Source organism: Rhinopithecus bieti, unplaced genomic scaffold (assembly GCF_001698545.2).
Source record: "Rhinopithecus bieti isolate Rb0 unplaced genomic scaffold, ASM169854v2 scaffold_23868, whole genome shotgun sequence".
In the NCBI taxonomy this organism is placed as follows: domain Eukaryota; kingdom Metazoa; phylum Chordata; class Mammalia; order Primates; family Cercopithecidae; genus Rhinopithecus; species Rhinopithecus bieti.
In genome coordinates this window covers 334,958-354,906 of record NW_016811202.1, presented here as the reverse complement: position 1 = coordinate 354,906, position 19,949 = coordinate 334,958, and the positions used below count along the sequence as shown (strand labels likewise).

General features: G+C 47.1%; 1 protein-coding gene across 2 annotated transcripts; it reads right to left on the bottom strand.

The window, feature by feature from the left end:
* Window positions 1–2,261: 2,261 nt before the first annotated feature.
* On the bottom strand, window positions 2,262–14,029 carry B3GNT6 (UDP-GlcNAc:betaGal beta-1,3-N-acetylglucosaminyltransferase 6). Of its 2 annotated transcripts, XM_017893543.1 has the most exons (3): window positions 13,789–14,029; window positions 9,927–10,400; window positions 2,262–4,680 (listed from the first exon to the last, which is right to left on the bottom strand). In XM_017893543.1, exon 3 carries the CDS (start codon window positions 4,678–4,680, stop codon window positions 3,526–3,528), a length of 1,155 nt encoding a protein of 384 aa, XP_017749032.1. In that variant the 5' UTR covers window positions 9,927–10,400; window positions 13,789–14,029; the 3' UTR covers window positions 2,262–3,525. The 2 variants fall into 2 exon arrangements, with proteins under 2 accessions (XP_017749032.1, XP_017749034.1); XM_017893545.1 differs by lacking the exons at window positions 9,927–10,400; window positions 13,789–14,029 and adding an exon at window positions 6,501–7,771.
* Window positions 14,030–19,949: the final 5,920 nt, after the last annotated feature.

The window sequence follows — 19,949 nt, the reverse complement described above, 5'->3', positions numbered from 1 at the left end:
GGTTTAACAGGAAGCATGGCCAGGAGGCTTCAGGAAACAAGCATGGCAGAAGGCGAAGGGAAAGCAGGCACTTTCACAGGCAGGAGGAGGGAGTGTGTGCGAGAACAAGGAAGTGCCGTGCTTTAAAACCATCACCTCTCGTGAGAACTCACTATCATGACAAGAACGTGGGGGAAACCGGCCCCATGATCCAGTCACCTCCCGCCTGTCCAATCCTATGTGTCCGTCCCCTGACATGTGGGAATTACAATTCAAGATGAGACCTGGGTGGGGAAACAGAGCCAAATCACATCAGAAAGAGCGGCTCAGAGAGGTGAGACGACATGCTCAAGTTCCCGGAGTGCGAGTGATTGGACTTGCCACGGGTTCCCTCCGCGTAAATCTGTGACAGCACTGATGTAAATCAGACATGGCCTCTCCCTCTGGGAGTAGCCAGTCTACTTGGTGAGAAACAAGGGATGAAACAGGACACAGCAGGTGACTTAAGTGCTATGGTCAGAATGGAATGTTTATGTTTCCCTGGAATTTTTTTTCTTTTCTTTTTTTTTTTTTTTGAGACAGAGTCTTGCTCTGTCGCCCAGGCTGGAGTGCAGTGGCCGGATCTCAGCTCACTGCAAGCTCTGCCTCTCGGGTCCACGCCATTCTCCTGCCTCAGCCTCCTGAGTAGCTGGGACTACAGGTGCCCCGCCACCTTGCCCGGCTAGTTTTTTGTATTTTTTAGTAGAGACGGGGTTTCACCGTGTTAGCCAGGATGGTCTCGATCTCCTGACCTCGTGATCTGCCCGTCTCGGCCTCCCAAAGTGCTGGGATTACAGGCTTGAGCCACCGTGCCCGGCTGTTTCCCTGGAATTCTTACGTTGAAATCCTAGCCCTGAAGGTGATGAGGTGAATCTGGGCCGCTGTAAAAGAGGCTGTGGGAGCTCGCTTGCCCCTTCCACCATGCAGGGACACAGCAAAAAGGCAGTGAGGAATGGGCCCTCACCAGACACCAAACCTGCCGGGACCTTGACCTTAGACTTCCCAGCCTCCAGAACTTCCAGAGATGTTGCTTGTAAGACACTCAGTTTATGGTATTTTTCTTACAGTAGCCTCCTGAACAGACTAAAATACCAGCAGGGCAAGACTGCTGTAGCAGAGTAGACAAACCCCAGAGGCTCAAAAATCATCAAAGTTTTTGTCTATATTGTCATGTCCATAATTTTTTTTTTAAAGCATAAAAGTTTATTTTGTCTTCCTCAGTAGTCTTAGCTGAGTATTCCAGGTTAGTCCCTGGGCTGCTCTCAGGAACTCAGGAATCCTCTTGCTTCTCTGCCTTCCTCTAGGCCAGTGGTTCTCTGCCAGGGTGAATTTGCCCACCACGTTACGTTTGGCAACATCTGGAGATACTTTGGGTGTCATAACTCGGGTTGTGACACTGGTATCTAGTGAGTGGAGGACACGGATGCTGCTGAATGTTTCACAGTGCACAGGACTGCCCCCCACAACAAAGAACTGTCCTGCCCCAAATGTCAGTAGTTGAGAAACTTCCGCTTGGGCCTGGAGCGTTGTCCTCACTTGCAAAGTCAGAGCTGGGTCCCAGGCCCAGCCATGTTCCAGCAAATGGGAAGGAGGAAGAGCGCATAGTCAGACCCAGGTGCCACAGTGATCCTCCTCATCCATTCCCGCCCATCCATGAGGGCCTAGTCACAGGGCCACATCTAACTGCAGGGGCTAGGGTGCTGGGAAATGGAGTCTAGGTGAGTGCCCAGGAGGAAGGGGGCAGCCGACTCAGGTGGGCAGCTGGCAGCTTCCCCTACGGGCATCCTAACTGGTGCAAGAGACATCAGGATGGTGGTGATTGGAGGACATTACAGTAACCAGGTCAGAGTTTGTGCAAAATGCAGAGGCAGGAGAGAGCTGGACAAAGCGCAGGCACTGCCAGCTGGATGGAGGCCAACAGTGGGAGGGAGGGGACAGTGAGTAGCACCTGGGTGGCAGGAGCCTGAAATGCAGGACTGAGGAGTCTGGTCTTTGTCTTGAAGGCAGGGAAGGACCTTTGGCCATTCTCCTGACTTTCTGCCCAGGCTCTTTCCTCCCAAGGTGAGTCTCTTGTGTCCATCTTACATAGTTGGGACGTTGCTGACACACTTCTGCCTGCCCTTAGGCCATTTCCTTGATTTTCTATGTTGCCAAGATGACTGGCAGCTGCTGGAGGCCAGGACCACAGCCAGGTTCTCAGTGTCCCAGGCACCAAGTTTCCACTCACCCCTGCAAACTCTCTCTTTTTTTGAGATGGAGTCTTGCTCTGTCGCCCAGGCTAGAGTGCAGTGGCACGATCTTGGCTCACTGCAACCTCTGCCTCCCAGGTTCAAGCAATTCTCCTGGCTCAGCCTCCCAAATAGCTGAGATTACAGGCATGAGCCACTACGGCTAGCTAATTTTTGTATTCTTAGTAGAGACGGGGTTTCACCATATTGGCCAGGCTGCTCTCAAACTCTTGACCTCGTGATCTGCCCGCCTCGGCCTCCCAAAGTGCTAGGATTACAGGTGTGAGCCTTCTCGCCTGGCCCCACACTCTTAACCACTGTTCATCTCAGTCTTAGATCCCCCACCTCCCCAACACAATTCTACACACCTGCCTCCACAGATTCCCCAACAATGGTCTCCATGTTCCCATCAGCGTTTCTCCACTTCGGACTCCCCGGAACTCCCTGCTGGGTTGTCCAAGACCCACTGACCCTGAGTTCCAGACCCTGGCAAGGAGCCTGTTTCTGACCCGTGGGGGTGAGTATTGGCGGGCAGTACCCAACCAGGCCATTAGCTTTGGGTGGGGTGAGTGTGGAGGGGACCACAATGGTGTGCTGTCTGGGAATGCCATGGCCCTGGATTAGTCACTGTCTGACCAGGCCTCTGGTTTCCACTTTGCACGGTGAGGATTTCTACCTCATGGTTGTACTGGGGCAGTGGTGGGAGGAAGGCCGCCTCATGCGCCTCAGTTGCATGTTGGCTGACTTCTGGCGGGAGGGGAAGCGGGATCCTCCTGACCACTGTCAGCCCAGCTCCACTCACTTGTAGGGGAAACAGTGGAAATGGCAACTGACATTTGCATGCACAAGGCAGGGGACGCTGATCCTGGCTCCCACGCTCCCAGGTCTCCCTTGCTTCACTGCTCACGAGGACCCAAGTGTCGGAGCGAGGTGCCTGGGAAGGCTTGCAGAGAGGGCAGTGGAGTTGGGTTTGCGAGGATGAACAGACAGTCTAGCCGAGCTGTCCTCAGGCCTAACCACACATTCGCATCACCGGAGGAACTTTAAAAATCCTTAACATGTCTGGGGCCACCCCAGACTAATCAAATAGAAACTTCGGGAGATGGAGCCAGGATGTGGGCATTTCCCACACCCCCCACCCCAGCTGATTTCAGTGCGCAGCTGGGGTTCAGGTGCACAGAGCTGGGCAGGACGTATGGTACTCAGGGCGGGAAAGCTGCCTTCTCAGCATGGACACCGTCACGGGTGGAGTCCCGGGGCTGAAGCCATCCACCCGGCCTCAGGAGACCCGGTGTCCCCGGTCACAGCTGAGCGTGGGGCTGTGCAGCGCCTTCCACATGAGCAGCATCTCATATGGCGCGAAGCGGTGCACCAGCAGCAGCTCGCGGTACATGCAGGGGTCGAAGGAGGACTGCTGCGCGCCAGGCAGCTGCACGCCGAAGGGCCGGATGCCCTCGTGGCCGCTGGGCGCCAGGCCGGCGCGCTCCAGACACATGCCCATGTAGGCGTCGTCGATGGGGAAGAGCGGGGTGTGGAGGGCGGCCGCGCGCAGGGCCCGGACCGTGAGGCTGGACAGGAGGAAGCCGCCGCCGCTGCAGTATACCGGGTAAGCGGACCCGGGGAAGAGCTGCGGGGGCACGAAGTACTTGCTCCAGCTGTCGCGGATGGGCACGGAGCCGTCCATGAGCTGGCCGGTGAACAAGTGGCGGCCCGGTGGCTGCGCCTGCAGGAAGCGGACTACGTTGGCGGTGTGCACGAACACGTCGTCGTCGCCACTGAGCAGGAAGCGCGCGTGCGGACAGCGCACAGCCAGCCAGTCGAGCAGGTGCAGGTGCTTGAGCGTGAGGTTGAGGAAGGTGTCCGCGAAGGACCACTGCAGCACGTCGCCGTGCTCGCGCGCCTCCAGCGCCACCAGCTCCGCCAGCCGCTCGGCGCGCGCCTCGTCCTCGGGACCGGGGGTGCCCAGTAGGAAGAGGCGGCGCACTGGCCACTCGCCGTAGCTGCGCTCCTGCCCCCAAGTGCGCCGGATGAGCTCGCGTCGCTCGTAGTGCGCAGGCGCCGACTTCACGGCCAGGAGCAGAAAGACACCGCGGCGGCTGGCGCACTTGGCCGGTGCGTCCCAAAGCAGCGGGAAGTGGCGGCAGTGGCGGTACCGTAGGAAGTCCTGGATGCGCGCGGGCAGCTGCTCGAAGTTGGCCGTGGCGTTCGCCGAGGTGTTGGCCACGCACGGGGGCCCGGGGGTGAGCGCCGAGGGAGCGTCGGTGGGACCCTCTGGCGTCTCCTCCTGCTGGGACCTCTCCTCCAGCAGGGACCTCTTCTCCTGCGGGGACCTTGGAGCCTGGAGGAACCACTGCTGCAGTGCCAAGAAACTCACGCCCACCAGGAGGCAGGCCAGAGTCTTGGGAGTCAGGGACCTGCGGCAGGGAAAAGCCATCTGTGGGGGAAACGGAGTCAGAGGTGAGCCGGAAGTCGTCTTTGACACCGGCGGGACGCCACCCGTGCCCCGTCACTTCTCTCCCAGAACCCAGCTTTAGCCCCTTCTCAACTCTGCTGTTAAGTGGTAAAAAGGAACCAAAATCCAAGATTACGCTGATGGTCTCTGGTCTCCCACACTCCGGACCGTTCCTCTGACCTTCAGATCTATGTCTCTCTTTGCCTCCTGACAACACCGCCCCACAACCCGTCACGTAGGCCCAGTGGACTCATCGTCTGAGTCTCCATTCTTCCCCTGAACCCATACCCTGCTGTTCCCACCTCCGTTCACCAGACTACTCCAGCCAGAAGCCCCAGCCTTCTGCCTTGTCCTTCTCAGCTGCTACCTGCTCTCTGCATCTTGTTGATTCTGCACCCTACCTCCCTCTCACTTATTGCCTCTTCTCCACCTCTGTCCAGCCCGAATCCTCTCTAATCTCTTCCCTTCGTTGCCACCCGAGTCAAGGAAGCATAAGGTGATAGCACTGGACTCAGACCCAGAGCCAAATTCTGCCTTCCCCACTTCCATCTGCACCGTCTGAATAGTCAATTCCGATGGCTGGGTCTGAGTGTTCTCATCTGTGACACAGGGTTAGTGAATTCCTACTGCAGGGCTGTTGTGAGCATGAAATGAGCATGAAGTGGCCAGTGACTGGGTGACACAGGTGATATGACCTCATGGGTGAGATGATCTCCACGGCATCCTCTAGCTCTTCCTCCTCATTCTACCTGCTGGTATTATTTGCTGTTCCCAAACATTCACTCTCAGGCCCTCTCCTGTATGTAGCGTGCCTAGGTGCACCTCAGGTCTGGCCTTCATGAAGACCCCCAGGATGAATCCCAGGTCAGAACAATCTTCTCTTAGCCCTGCTAAAAATTCAATCACATCAGGTTCTGCATCTCAGACCATTGGCTATTTATTTATTTATTTGAGACAGGGTGTTGCTGTGTCACTCAGGCTGGAGTGCAGTGACACCATCATGACTCACTGCCTTGACCACCTAGGCTTAAGCAGTCCTCCCACTTCAGCTTTTGGAGTAAGTTTGAGGCTCTACAGGAGCCGCCACTAACACCTGGTAATGTGTGTGTGTGTGGTGTGGAGACAGGTTCCCACCATATTGCCCCGTCTGGTCCCTTGAACTCCTGGTTCAAGTGATCCTCCCACCCTCAGCCCCGCCAAAAGTGCTGGGATTTACAGGCATGAGCCACTGTGGCCCTGCCTCCCACTCGCCTCCCTTAAAACAGACTCCCACACTCTCCTGCCTTTCCTCCTTTCTTTTGACCATGTTTTCTCAGTTCCCCTTTGCTCAGTTCCCCCTCCTCTAATAACAACCCCTCTCCTCCTCCTTGCCCTCCTCCCCTCCTCCTCCTCCACCTCCACTTCTTCTTCTTCCTATTTCTCCTTTCTTCTTCCTTCTTCTTTTTTTTTTTTTTTTTGAGTCAGGTCTCACTGGGTGTCCAGGCTGGATGCAGTGGTGTGATCGGGCTCACTGCAGCAGCCTGCACTTCCCAGGCTCAGGTGATCCTCCCACCTCAGCCTCCCAAATTGCTGGGAGCACAGGCATGTGCCACAGTGCTTGGCTAATTTTTTCTATTTGTTGTAGAAACAGAGTCTTGCCCTGTTGTCCAGGCTGCTCTCAAATTCTTGGACTCGAATGATCCTCCTGCCTTGGCTTCCCAAAGTGCTGGGATTACAGGTGTGAGCCACCGCACCTGACCTCTCTAATAATAACCTTTAATAGTGGAATGCCTTTAGGGCTCTGTCTTAGACACTCATTTCACCTTTGTCCAAGATGATCTCCTTCACTGTTAGGACCTCCGAGCTTCAGAGCCACACATCCATCCAGCGCCCTGACTTAACAGCTCCATATGGCTGTCCACAGCCACCTTGGATGCGACTTGAACTCTCATCTTCCTCCCCTGAGTTGTCCCGGAGTGCTGCCATCCACTGGGTTGTTCAAGCCAAAAACCTTGCTTGACTCCCTCCTCCTCATTTCCCTACCCAAGCCCTGACGATTCTCTCTTCTGCAATTTTCATCAACATGCTTCCATTCTCTCTATCAACAGGCTGATCCAAACTAACATCCCCACCTCACATGAAGTAGCGTCCTGCCTGGCGTATCTACACGCTGTCTTGTTCTCGGCCGACCTCTCCCCTCACTTTGAATTATGTAGATTTATGTGCCACTCCTCATGCTCTTTTCCTTAGCTTCCCTGTAATCCACCTGGCCTTTCCCTCAGCCCAGTGAGAGCCTCAGACTGCCAGACCTCTTCCTACCTCGGAGCTTTTCCTTGTGCTGTTCCCCTTCATAGATTGACTTCTCCCTCCCTCCTTGTCTGCTTAAGAACTCAGCCTCTGGGTCCGCTTGACAAGGCATATTCTTGGGGAAGCTTGAATGAAGCTCAGAGGAGACCAGGTACCCTGTTAGATGTTCTCAGCATATGATTTGTTTAAAGGTTATCTTCCTTCCTAGGCTGTAAGCATTTTAAGGGTAGGGATCGCAGCAGTGTTCACTGTTGTCACCAGCGCCCTGCATAGGGTAGGAGGTTAGGACAGCTGAGTAGTAGGAAATGCTGGCTGCCTGGATTCAAATTCCACTGCCACTGCTTTCTAGTGTCATGATTTTGAGCATGTTGGGACTTAAGATCTCAAATACCTGCCTCTGAAGAGTTACTGTGAAGACCAAATGATAATGTGTATAAAGAATTTACTATGGTCCTTGGCACATAGTATTCAGTAAATATTATTTGTTAGGATTATCAAGGTACTGATAAATATTTGCTCAAAGACTGCTTTTCCAAGAGTATGTGCTCAATAAATACTTCCAGGTAGTTTGCACATAGGTGTTATCAGATTGAACCCTACTGCTTGTGTATTACAGTCTGTACACAATGTCAAGCCCAGAGTGGGCACAAAGCAGGCATTCAGTGAAACAATGGAGCAGTTAACTACAAATGCAAGTGTGAGAACCTTGCAAAGGTATGGATGTAATCACTGAGTGCTGATTAGAAATACCAGAGTATTATATAGTATATCACTCTTTATTTCTTCCTGCTTCTGTGTTAGAGGCACTGTGAGAAGAGGGTCTGTAAGATAAGCTATGTCTCTTTTACCTTCAACTATCTACTCACTGCATAGTCCTGTGCCTGGCACAGGAAAAATATAGTATTTTTTTTTTCAATGAATGAAAGAATAAAAAAATGAATGAAAACAGAATTTGGAGTCTGAATAACTGGCTTTGAGCCCCAGTTTCTTTCCTGAGTTAATCTCCTAGGTTTCAGTGTCCTCATTTGAAAAACTGAGAAAGTTAACACTCATTTTTCAATGAAATAAGGAAAGAATTCTGTTTATGTTAAGGTGCTACACAAATGCTAGTTAAAAAAAGTAAGCATCCCCCATCATTTCTGGAAAGAAAAATAATCTCCTTCTTAATGTAACAATAAATCTTGTTTCAAAGAAATTTGCATTTACTCTGATAAAACGGATACAAGATCTTGGATCACAGCCAACTTCTGATGTAAAGGAAAAGGTGTTGGGCCAGGCGCTGTTCCCGAGGGCGGTGCTGGCTTGCTCAGCTCTGTTCTTGGATGCCACACTGTGCAGCCCGAGGGCTTTGACTTGCTGTGAAGTGTTGGACATTTCTCTTTATGATTCTTTTTGCTGGATCCCTTCGTTTCTCAAAGCAATCTTCAGGCATGCTGGAGCCCATGCACCTTAAACTTTCCCAGCCTCTGCTGGCCCTGATCCCTTGTCTCTCAGGACTCAGCTCAAATACCATCTCTGGCTGGGTGCGGTGGCTCAGGCCTGTAATCCCAGCACTTTGGGAGGCCGAGGCGGGCAGATCACGAGGTCAGGAGATCGAGACCATCCTGGCTAACATGGTGAAACCCCGTCTCTACTAAAAAATACAAAAAACTAGCCGGGCGAGGTGGCGGGCGCCTGTAGTCCCAGCTACTCGGGAGGTTGAGGCAGGAGAATGGCGTGAACCCGGGAGGGGGAGCTTGCAGTGAGCTGAGATCCGGCTACTGCACTCCAGCCCGGGCCACAGAGCGAGACTCCGTCTCAAAAAAAATAAATAAATAAAAAAATAAATAAATAAATAAATAAAATACCACCTCCTCCAGGTCACCTCATGGTAAGTCCAGGTCAATAGAACCTGTCTCCTTGTTGATGTCACAGCTGTCGAGTAGCAAATTTGGTAAAGAGGACAGATCTGCCACTTACTCTACCCCTTTGAACCTCAGGTTCCTTGTTGGTGAGACTTTGGACAACTCCTTTATCTCAGTGTCTCAGAATTATGAGTTAATTCATGTAAGGCATTCAGAGCCTGGCATGTAGTAAGCACCGGAATAACATTAGCAGTTGGCTAACACAGGAGACCATCTTTTTATGGATGAAGTCTCGCCTTCTCACACAGTGTGGTATAAAGTTCCTCTTTATAAACTTTATAAAGTTCCTCTATGATTTTCTAATTGCAGGCAGTTCTCACTCTGTTTACTGCTCCACACATATTAACACATCCTGCCTTTGCAATACTATTCACTCTGCCTAGAATTCCCCCTTCTTTTTCTTTTTCTCGGCTCACTGCAACCTCAGGCTCCCGGGTTCAAGTGATTCTCCTGCCTCAGCCTCCCAAGTAGCTGGCATTACAGGTGTCCACCACCATGCCCAGCTAATTTTTATATTTTTAGTAGAGATGGGGTTTTACCATGTTGGCCAGACAGGTCTCGAACTCCTGACCTAAGGTGATCCGCTCGCCATGGCCTCCCAAAGTGCTGGGATTACAGGCATGAGCCATCTCACCCAGCCAGGAATTGCCCCCCTTGTTTTCCCAGGAACTACTTTGGTCATTTCCTCCTCTGTTTTGATGCTGAGAGATTGATGGCTGGAACATAGATTCCTGGGCCACCCACCCACCCCCTACTATCCCAGGGCATTCCTGGAGGAATATTAGTATAACAGAATATAGTATAGCAAGAAAGGCAAAGAAACGTTTTATTAGCTATTAGGGCCTTGGCCCCAACCCTCAGCATGAAGCCCTGAGCCCTGGGGTCTGCACTGGACCTGTGCAATAGGGGCAATTCTGTCCTCATTCGTCTCCCCTTGGCCTCCCCCGTTTCTTGCTTGGCACTCTGATGAGAGGGGAATGCAAAGAAGGAAAAATGCACCTCCTTCCCAATAGGAAGAAGCTCAGGCCCCCATCTTACCTGTAGTATTGGAGAGAGAAGAAATAGACAGGAGCCATCCCCAGCCTGAGACTTAGCCTTTAACCCCTTTATTTCACACACTGAGGTTCCACCCCAGGCCTGTGGCTTCGTTCAGTCCTCTTGAATCTGACCAATCCATGCCATCACCCCTCCTCCTTAGGGGTAGGGTGAAGAGGGGGAGGGCAGCTACAGGCTTCCTTAGCCACCGGTGACTGCCTGCTTCCTCTTTAAGCTCAAATGTCCTTAGAGTGTGGGTCAAATGAATCTCTTTGGAGGAGGATGTTCTCAGTGCAGTATTGTACCTGTGCTCCTGGAGAAGGTGCATCTTGTCTGTAAAGACAGTGTATGATGATGGACCTCACGTAGAGGCCCCCGTGAGTTGTCCAGAAAAGTGTATAGTGTGCCTTCAGAGGCAGAGGCAAACTGCCTGAAGGGTTGTGGAAATAGGCACAGAACATAACAGGTTGGCCACATCTGTAAGAGTAAAGTATTTATTAGTTGTTGATTGAATAAAATCAGTTTAATTTTAATATTATGTATGGGGCCCTAATGGATGGGACCACAATGTTAAGTTGTAGTGATCCATCACAGGCTACCATATATAAACATTTATATATGTAAAATAGAGATAAAATCTATATTATATTTTTATATATTACATTTTATATATTAAAACGTACATATATTTAAAATATAAATATATTAAAATGTATATACATAAAATATATGTATTTCTAGATTTGAGCATAGGCAAAATTGGGCTGCTAAATGGAGAAGTAGTAGGGGATAATCACCCTTTTAAAAAATAAGGTTTTTTATAATGAGTTTTAATCCTAGAACGGCTTGCTTTAACTTATATTGGGCCATATTAACTATAAAATTGGGGCTCATGGGGTCCCATTTTATCAAGCCAATTTGCAAATGACAAAGAGGCACTTTAATTTTAATTTATTATAATTATTAATATTGAAACAGGGTCTTACTCTGTCTCCCAGGCTGGAGTGCAGGGGCACTATCACAGCTCACTGCAACCTCCGCCTCCTGGGCTCAGGTGATCCTCGCATCTTAGCCTCCTGAGTAGGCACACACCATCACACATGGTTAATTTTTGCATTTTTTGTTGAGACGGGGTTTTGCCATTTTGCCCAGGTTGATCTTGAACTCCTGGGCTCAAGAGATATTCCTGCCTTGGTCTCCCTAAGCGCTGGGATTAGAGGCATGAGCCACCATGCCCAATCTAATTTATTATTTATTTTGTCAAAGCAAATATATCTAATGGAAGACATTTTATAGCAGTGGGCATGTGAGCATGGGAAATTTAGGCAAGGCTACACTTAAATTGAGGCATACTCATTTAAAAATTTTTATATGTCGTTACCTTCTCAAGATTATAGGGTCAGAGTGTTTAAATTAGTGGGATCCCCAGGTATAACTTGAGCCCCAGTATTAAGTTCATGAATTTTTGACAATTAGGGCATTTTCACAAATGTTAAGTTAGAAACTATGTTGTAGAGGCACAAAAACCAATAAGTGCTGTTTTAATCTTTTGTTATATAAATTTTTAGTATATAAATTAGGAATCTTGAATTTCCAATTAAATCAAGTTATGGAAAATATAGCATATACACAACTTGCCATATATATATGTGTATATATTTATTTATTTGAGACAGAGTCTTGCTTTGTCACCCAGGCTGGAGTGCAGTGGCTTGATCTCAGCTCACTGCAACTTCCGCCTCCTGGGTTCAAGCCATTCTCCTGCCTCAGCCTCCTAAGTAGCTGGAATTACAGGTGTGCACCACCACGCCCAGCTAATTTTTTTGTATTTTTAGCAGAGATGGGGTTTCATCATGTTGGCCAGGCCAGTCTGAAACTCGTAACCTCAGGTGATCCACCCACCTCAGCCTCCCAAAGTGTTGGCATTACAGGCGTGAGCCACCACACCCAGCCTATTTGTTATATTTATATTAAAATATGTATATAATTTATATACATTATATATAGTATAAATTATGTACATTTATTCATATATGTAATTTATATAATTTATANGGAGTTGAGGCCCTAGAGTCCCCTTTTGTTCTTTTTTTTCTTTTTTAAAGCAGAGATGGGATTTGACTATTTTTCCCAGTTTTTTTAAAATATTTTTTTTAGACAGAGTCTTGCTTTGTCACCCAGGCTGGAGTGCAGTGGCTTGATCTCAGCTCACTGCAACTTCCGCCTCCTGGGTTCAAGCCATTCTCCTGCCTCAGCCTCCTAAGTAGCTGGAATTACAGGTGTGCACCACCACGCCCAGCTAATTTTTTTGTATTTTTAGCAGAGATGGGGTTTCATCATGTTGGCCAGGCCAGTCTGAAACTCGTAACCTCAGGTGATCCACCCACCTCAGCCTCCCAAAGTGTTGGCATTACAGGCGTGAGCCACCACACCCAGCCTATTTGTTATATTTATATTAAAATATGTATATAATTTATATACATTATATATAGTATAAATTATGTACATTTATTCATATATGTAATTTATATAATTTATACAATTTATACATACCTTTTATTTTTCTCTGTATCTAGGGGTTTGTTCATAAATCAATAAGTAATCTAAGGCTAGCATTATGTTTCCAAGACTTGGTGTTTGCTCAGTACCTAAAGTTTAAAGTTCTAGGCTGGGCACAGTGGCTCACATCTGTAATCCCAGCACTTTGGGAAGCTCAAGTGGGTGAATTGCTTGAGCCCAGTAATTTGCAACTAGCCTGGGCAACATAGTGAAACCTCCTCTCTACAAAAAAAAAAAAAAAAAAAAAAAAATCAGTTGGGTGTTGTGGTGCACACCTGTAGTCCCAGCTATTTGGGAAGCTGAGGTGGGAGGGTTGCCTGAGCCTGGGAGATTGAGGCTGTAATGAGCTGCAGTAGCACCACTGCACTCCAGCCTGGGCGACAGAGCTAAATAAATAAATAAATAAATTGGAGTTGTAGCTGCCTAAAGCATTAGTTTCTCGTTTGATTTTTGTTGTTTTTAAGGCTTTTAGCCAGCAGAAGCTGTGGGTGTTAATTTCAGCCTGTAGTTGATAAGAGGAGAAGCAGGAGGAGGAAAGGGACTCAGTGTCTCTAGGAAGGTGCTCTCTGGGATGGTCCCCACTGCCAAATAACCAGTTCATTTTTTCTTTTCAGTAAAATTTTAGAATGGCTAGCATTTCTAGGTAACTAAATAGGAAGATCTCTCTCTCTCTCTCTCTCTCTTTCAGTGTTTGCCTGACAAACTCTTGGTGGTATCAAGCAGCCCCTTATTGTTTTGACCTTACAAATTGTTACTGGAAAAACTTTGGGAGTGACCTCCAGCATACTGGATTCACAGGCAGCTGCTTCCCTTTCCAGGGTGCCCTAATCGACATATGAGGGGTTGGGGTGGGGACCAGGAGCCACCACAGCAAAGAATGCAGCAAAGGAGGCACTGGCCTCAGCAGCCCTGACTCTTGGGAGACGCTATGGGACTCTGGTGAAGTGACTCCCCCAAGCGTCTAGGGCTAGGCAGTTAGATCCTTTCCCTGTCTCCACTTACTGACAAAGAGAGCCGAGTGTCAGATCACCCCTTTCAGGAGGAATGCTGCTCTCCTAGAGCATGACAGCCCTTGTCTCTCAGTAGTGAGATGGAGGTAGAGCTGCACTGTCCCGGCCGCCTCACTCTGGCTGGACATGAGGACTTCATCATTTATAGCCAATAGAGTCCTGACCACTACTGAGACTCCAGGTCATGGGGACAGCATGCCTAGCTCAAGGGGCAGCACACCCCCAAAAGTAGCCCACTGTTTAGGATCCTCGTAATCTCAGGAAGGGAGGCTGAGGTGGAAGGGAAACACACCTACCTTGCCCTGTGACGGCTGCAGGGGACTCCAGCGGTTCAGAGGTTGTCTGTAGCCACTGCGGTTTCAGGTGATTCCCCAAGACAGCACCGACAGCAGCAGTAAGCAGATGGCAGAGCAGCGTGATGGAGCGGCAGCAAGCAGGGTGCTGCCCAGACCCCCGGCTGTGTGATACAAAAAGTTAGCCATTCACAGCAGACTTTGGGATTGTGTCCCAGCCGCAACCACAGGCCTGCCAACTACTACAGCTGTTTCCAATGAAACTCTTTGTGTTTCTCTATTCACTTAGCTGATGGCTGCTGGAGACAGTAGCTACCTTAACGGTGATAGAGAAATGTGAATAGTTTCATTCCAAACAGCATCCTCATAGCTTAGTGACTTAGTGGACATTCTGTGAGAATGTTCATCTCTCATCTCTCGGACTCCTTGTCCCTCTTACTAATTTACATGGGGGAGGTGGCTGAATGAGAAGTTTGAAGGGGGAAGGAGGTGGGAGGAAGAGAGAGAGAAGGGGAGGGACTGAGTGCAGGTTTCTGATGGGGATAGTAAGATATATCTAGAGGATTAGGAAAGCCCTAAGACTCACAGGCAACTTCATGGTGGGTGAAGGACTAAAAGGAGCTGGGAGTACTAATTCAATCTGAGAACAAATGAGGGCAAGAGAGCAGCCCCAGGGAGGGACATGACCAATTTCCTCCCAATCTGTGCCCCACTCATGAGAGTCCAGAGCAGGTTGACTGAATGACTAAATGAATTTTGTTGTTTTCTTCAAGCCCCCTAAAAACTAATCTTTTCTCCTTGGCAGATACATCTTTCAGGAAATTTGGGAATGATTTGAAGTGGGGAGAAAGTTAAATGGGGGTAAGGTTATTGGAATAAAATGAACAGACTTTAAGACAAACAGCTCTGACCTCTCCAGAGGGTTTCCGGAATGGCCAGGGAGGAACTTAGATGTATGTAGTGGGTGTGAGCACCAAGCATGGCTTCGGAAAGGTGTGTACTGTTCAGAGACGGAGTTAATGCATTTATGACGCCTTTTCAGCCTTCCCCTTTACCATGGGTGGGTGTTTTAATCTAGCAGAAAAAATCTCATTCCAGTGCATGTTCTGCCACACCCTAGGCTGAAAAACTGGGGTGGGATAATGCAGAAAAACCCGTCTCCACCTTGAAGGCAAACAGGTTCTGTGGGCACAGGCCAGCACCTGATGACCAGGAAGGGGAGAAGGCCGGATAGTCCCTTGTTCCAGGTTGCACTGGTCAGTGAGAGGGAAGAGGGGTTGACTCCTCTCGTTTGTCCAGTTTTGAGGTACCCCTACAGGCCCAGACCAGGCAATCTCATAGGAAAGATACCATTCAGAAACTGTTATGATTAGATTCACACTACACCGTGGTGCTAACCCCTAAGACAATTCTACATTTCACAGATGTAGAACCCAAAATTTAGTTGTGACTTGGCCACAACCACACAGCTTTTCAGTGGAGGGCCAGGATCCTAAGCTAGGTCTTCAGACGCCCCAAAAGGAGATAACTTTTCTAACAGTAAGTACCCTCTCAGGATTAATGCCAGTGGGCTCCAGCTTGGAGCCTGCTGTTTCAGTGCAGTGTCATGTCAGGGTTATTGCCTTCTACCCCTCAGCCATGTAGCTATCTCTGCTGACAGCCACTGTGTCTCCAGCCCAGCCACAGACATCCAGACTTTGAGGAACTAGAACCCAGGCCCTCACCCAGGCTTCCTTTCCAAGTGACTGGTGATTCTCTTTGGTTTGAGAGGCTCTTTTCTTCAAAAATTCCTCTACCTAATCCTTAAATGGTTTGGTTTCTAGGACTCAGTCTGAGACCCTCTTTTCTTCCGTGATCTCATCCACTTCCATTTCAATTAATATGTATGTCCATGATTTTTTTTTTTTTTTTTTTTTTTTCTGGGATTACAGGTGTGAGCCACCGTGCCAGGACCCATCATTCTTAAATTTACATCTTCAGCTCAGATCTCTCAGCTGAGCTCCAGATCCACATTTATTATCTTTAAGCTCTCTGCCAGGATGTCTGACACAGTCTACAAACTCTGCAAATCCCAGGTGTACTCTATAATACCCTAAACCTTCTTCCCATGTACCTCTGATATATTGGAGTTCCTATCTCCACTGCCACTATCCACCGTTCTTCCTCTATCTGGTATCCCTACATCCATACTGGCTCCCTTTAATCCATCCTCCATCTTTTCCAGGGCTTTCCAAATTCAAATTCTTTTTTTTCTTTCAAAGACGATGTCTCTGTTGTCCAGGCTGGAGTGCAGTTGATTTTAGCTCATTGCAGCCTGGAACTCCTGGGTTCAAGCGATCCTCCCACCTCAGCCTCCTGAGTAGCTGGAACTACAGGTGAGTGCCACCACACCTATCTACTTAAACTTTTTTTTGTAGAGATGGGGTCTCGTTGTGTTGCCCAGGCTGGTCTTGAACTCCCGGTCTCAAGCAGTCCTCCCACCTTGGTCTTCCAAAGTGTTGGGATTACAGGCATGAGCCACTGCACCAGGACAACCAAATTCAAATTTGTAAGATGGCTTTTAAAGCCCTGTGTGACGTCATTCCAGCCCATCTCTCCGGAAACTCACCTCTGGTTCCCTCTGCTATAAACGGCCTTTCCCCTACCTTCCTTAATACCTATCATCCTTCAGTTCTTGGTGTAGATATTCGTCTTCAGGGATGTCTTCCCTTCTTCAGCTCCCTCGTATTCCCTCCTAGAACTCTCTATACCCTTCCTTATGACACTCATCCAAAATGTAATTGGCACAATTACTTGTGAGACACTAAGTGCCATGAGGGCAGGTATGTGTCTTATTTTTCACTGTATTCCTAGTGCCTAATAACAGACCTTCCAGTTTATTGAATGGATGGCACATAGTACGGCTCAATAAATGGATCCCCCCCATTTTCTGCTTTCTCATTTCCTTTGAGAATCAACCCTTACTTTGGGATTAGGCTACGCTATCAAGTGAGACAGGTCTTGCTTTCTGTCTCACCTAAGAAGACCCACTTGAGGTAGACTGCATTCCAGTCTAGAGCAAAAGAAAGGAAAAAAGCTGAAAAGGCCACCCCAGAACTGCGCTAGAGAGAAGCTCAGAGTGAGTTCATAGAATTTGCTAAATCAAATGACAGATGCCTTTGTTAGGCAGGTGTGTACTGTTCAGGGTGAAATAAAGCCATCCCTTTTCAGCCATTCCCTTCACAAAGCACAGCCCAAATGGCTTTGCACACTCATGTCTGTGTTTTGTCAGGTAAAGTTTCCTGGTTCACCTCTTGCCAGCATCCATCTGTTCATCCAGACAAGGCTGCCCCACCCTGACACACAAAGGAGGGACTAGCTGAAGAATCAACCATATGGTCAGCAATGACTAAAACCACCCATTCCAGCAGCCTTGGCTAAGAAAGCTAATATTTGAAAAGCTGTGGTTTGAGGAACTAGGTGAGTTATAGGAAATTCTAATTTGTTTTACATCTTGTAGATGGTACTTCAGTTAAAGTTATAAACCACAGACACACATGGCTTATGCAGGACCATTTTTTCTGTTCCTGATCTGTCCCTCTTCATTGTATGAAGCTGGACGGTTCATGTGTTTACTTCACAGCTCCTAAAGTTGAAGATGCTGTGTATTTAAATATATAAATGTTTAATTAAAAAATGATTAGCTTTTAACCTTGTAACATACTCAGGCTTGGAGTAGAAAGGTACTGTAGTACAGTGTTAGGAGCCCAGTGACAAAGAATTCCCAGGATAATGACTGGATGCCATTTCCATGAAGAGGCTTGCTGCTGGCCTGTACTGCCAGCTTAAGCAAACTGGGAAAAGATGTGTCCTCTGAGATGCAACCCTATCTTTGGCAGGCTGAGCACAGGCTAGATTTCAGCCCCTCATTCACCCTCCTTCCTCTCTCAACTGGGTGCCTTTGTGTAGTACATGAACTCTCTAATTACACATAGTAGCCCTGCCTTTATATGAATGTATAGATTTAAAAAATATAAATCAGGGATGAAACACTACCAGTAGTCTTATTTAAAACAATATCATTTAATTTAATATTTTCACCTATGAGAGGTAATGAATGCAGAAATATAGTCTCCATTTTAGTAGACTAGAAAAAAATACATTATCCTACTATTTTCTAGAAAAATGATTGTGGCATTAGAAAATCAAATGGAAAAAGTGAATAAGCAGACTGAGATTACCTGAAAATAAGTTAGTTGCTAATAAGATTCAGTATAATGTATGTTTATTAAATAATCGCTACTAGAACAAACATCTGTGACAACTATGAAGGTAGGAAATGCTGTATTAGCTTGAACAGTTTATCTGTTGGTCACACTGATAAGTGACTCAAATATTGAAAGTATGGAAATACATGACGGTGAACAATGCCACATGAGTACATTAAGCAAAAATAGATAATGGCCTCTATATCTTAGAACAGGCTTACTTATTCATTGGCATGAATAATTTAGCTCTAAAAAGAAAAATCCAAAAGAAGCCAAGACTAACTGTGGAAAGGACTTTGAACTTTTCCTTTTAGACAGTTAAGAAAGAAAAAAGTATACATGACTACCACAGCTTGACAACTACCATGTGGCACATTTTATATGACATGAGAAAAAATGGTCAAACTTTCTGGAAGTCAACTCAAAAGCTGAGGGCAACTAGCATTTTTGGATTTTATAGTATAGAATGGAATTCCCTTTATATTGAAAAGTAAATCATGGACCTTGCACATAGTAATTTTTCTCAAAGGTTTAGGCACTTTGCAACAGGCTATTGCCAATCTAGAAAAACTGATGTGAAAAAATAATTCAGTCATGTAAATATTAAATACAAATCATGTGATTACATTCAACAAAGACATGAGATGTCTTAAATGGATAACATATTTTCATTCTGACAAATGCACACTAGAATAACCTTGCAGAGAAGTGCAGTTGGGCAGTACCACTGTACCACTTGCTGACGGTCTAGAGCAGGGGAGGCAAACTCCCCAGTCAGAGAGTAAACATTTTAGGCTTTGCAGGTTACATACAGTTTCTGTTGCATATTCTTCTTCTTTCTCTGTTTAAACATTTTTAAAACATAAAAACCAGTTGGGTGCAGTGGCTCACACCTGTAATACCAGGACTTTGGGAGGCCAAGGCGGGTGGATCACTTGAGGTCAGGAGTTCAAGACCAACCTGGCCAACCCAGCGCTACTAAAAATACAAAAATCAGCCAGGCATGGTGGCATGGTGGCATGTGTCTGTAGTCCTAGCTACTTGGGAGGCTGAGGCAGGAGAATCACTTGAACCTTGGGAGGCAGAGGTTGCAGTGAGGTGAGATCCTGACATTGCACTCTAGCCTGGGTGACAGAGAGAGACTCTGTCTCAAAAAAAATAAAATAAAAAAAATATATATATAAAGATATTAAATATATATATTATGAATAATTATATATACTATAAATATATATATAATATATAAATATATATATATAAATAAATTTTATAATATATATAAAATAAAGATGAAAAAACCATTCTTACCTTGCAGGCCATACACTTGCAGCCTGGATTTGGCTCATGGGTTGTAGTTTACCAACCCCTAATCTAGACCCCTTTGATATTATGACACATTTTTATTTTTTTTTAGGCACAGATGATCTCTGAATGAATGCTTACAGGGAACCATATGTATATGCTTAAAGATTTCTCTAATAAATATGGCTGCTGCAACTTTAGAGTTAATTCTGCAAACTCAATTTAAAAGTGATGACCTACAGATCTGGCATTGCCAGATGTTTCAGAAGCTTTATGATAATTTTGTGAATATTTAAGATACCAATGACTAAATTCAGTTCAAGTATCAACACTACATTGTTAAAGCAATGAAGCAGGTCTTGTAAGGGTTGAAAAGGAGCTGAATGCAGAGCACAGTGACCTGTGGCTGGTGCTATACTGACTGATGGCTGCTGAGCTAGAGTGGGGGAATTTTAGGTCACTTGCAGCCTGTAACTGAATTTCTTGATTTGGATTTTAGGGTTTTCTATTTAAAAAAAAAATTCTTGTGACCAGTCTTCTACACTAGCCGCCTTTGAAATCAGGTAGTAATTAGCTGAATTTAATGATAAAATGAAGACCTTGAGAAATAATATT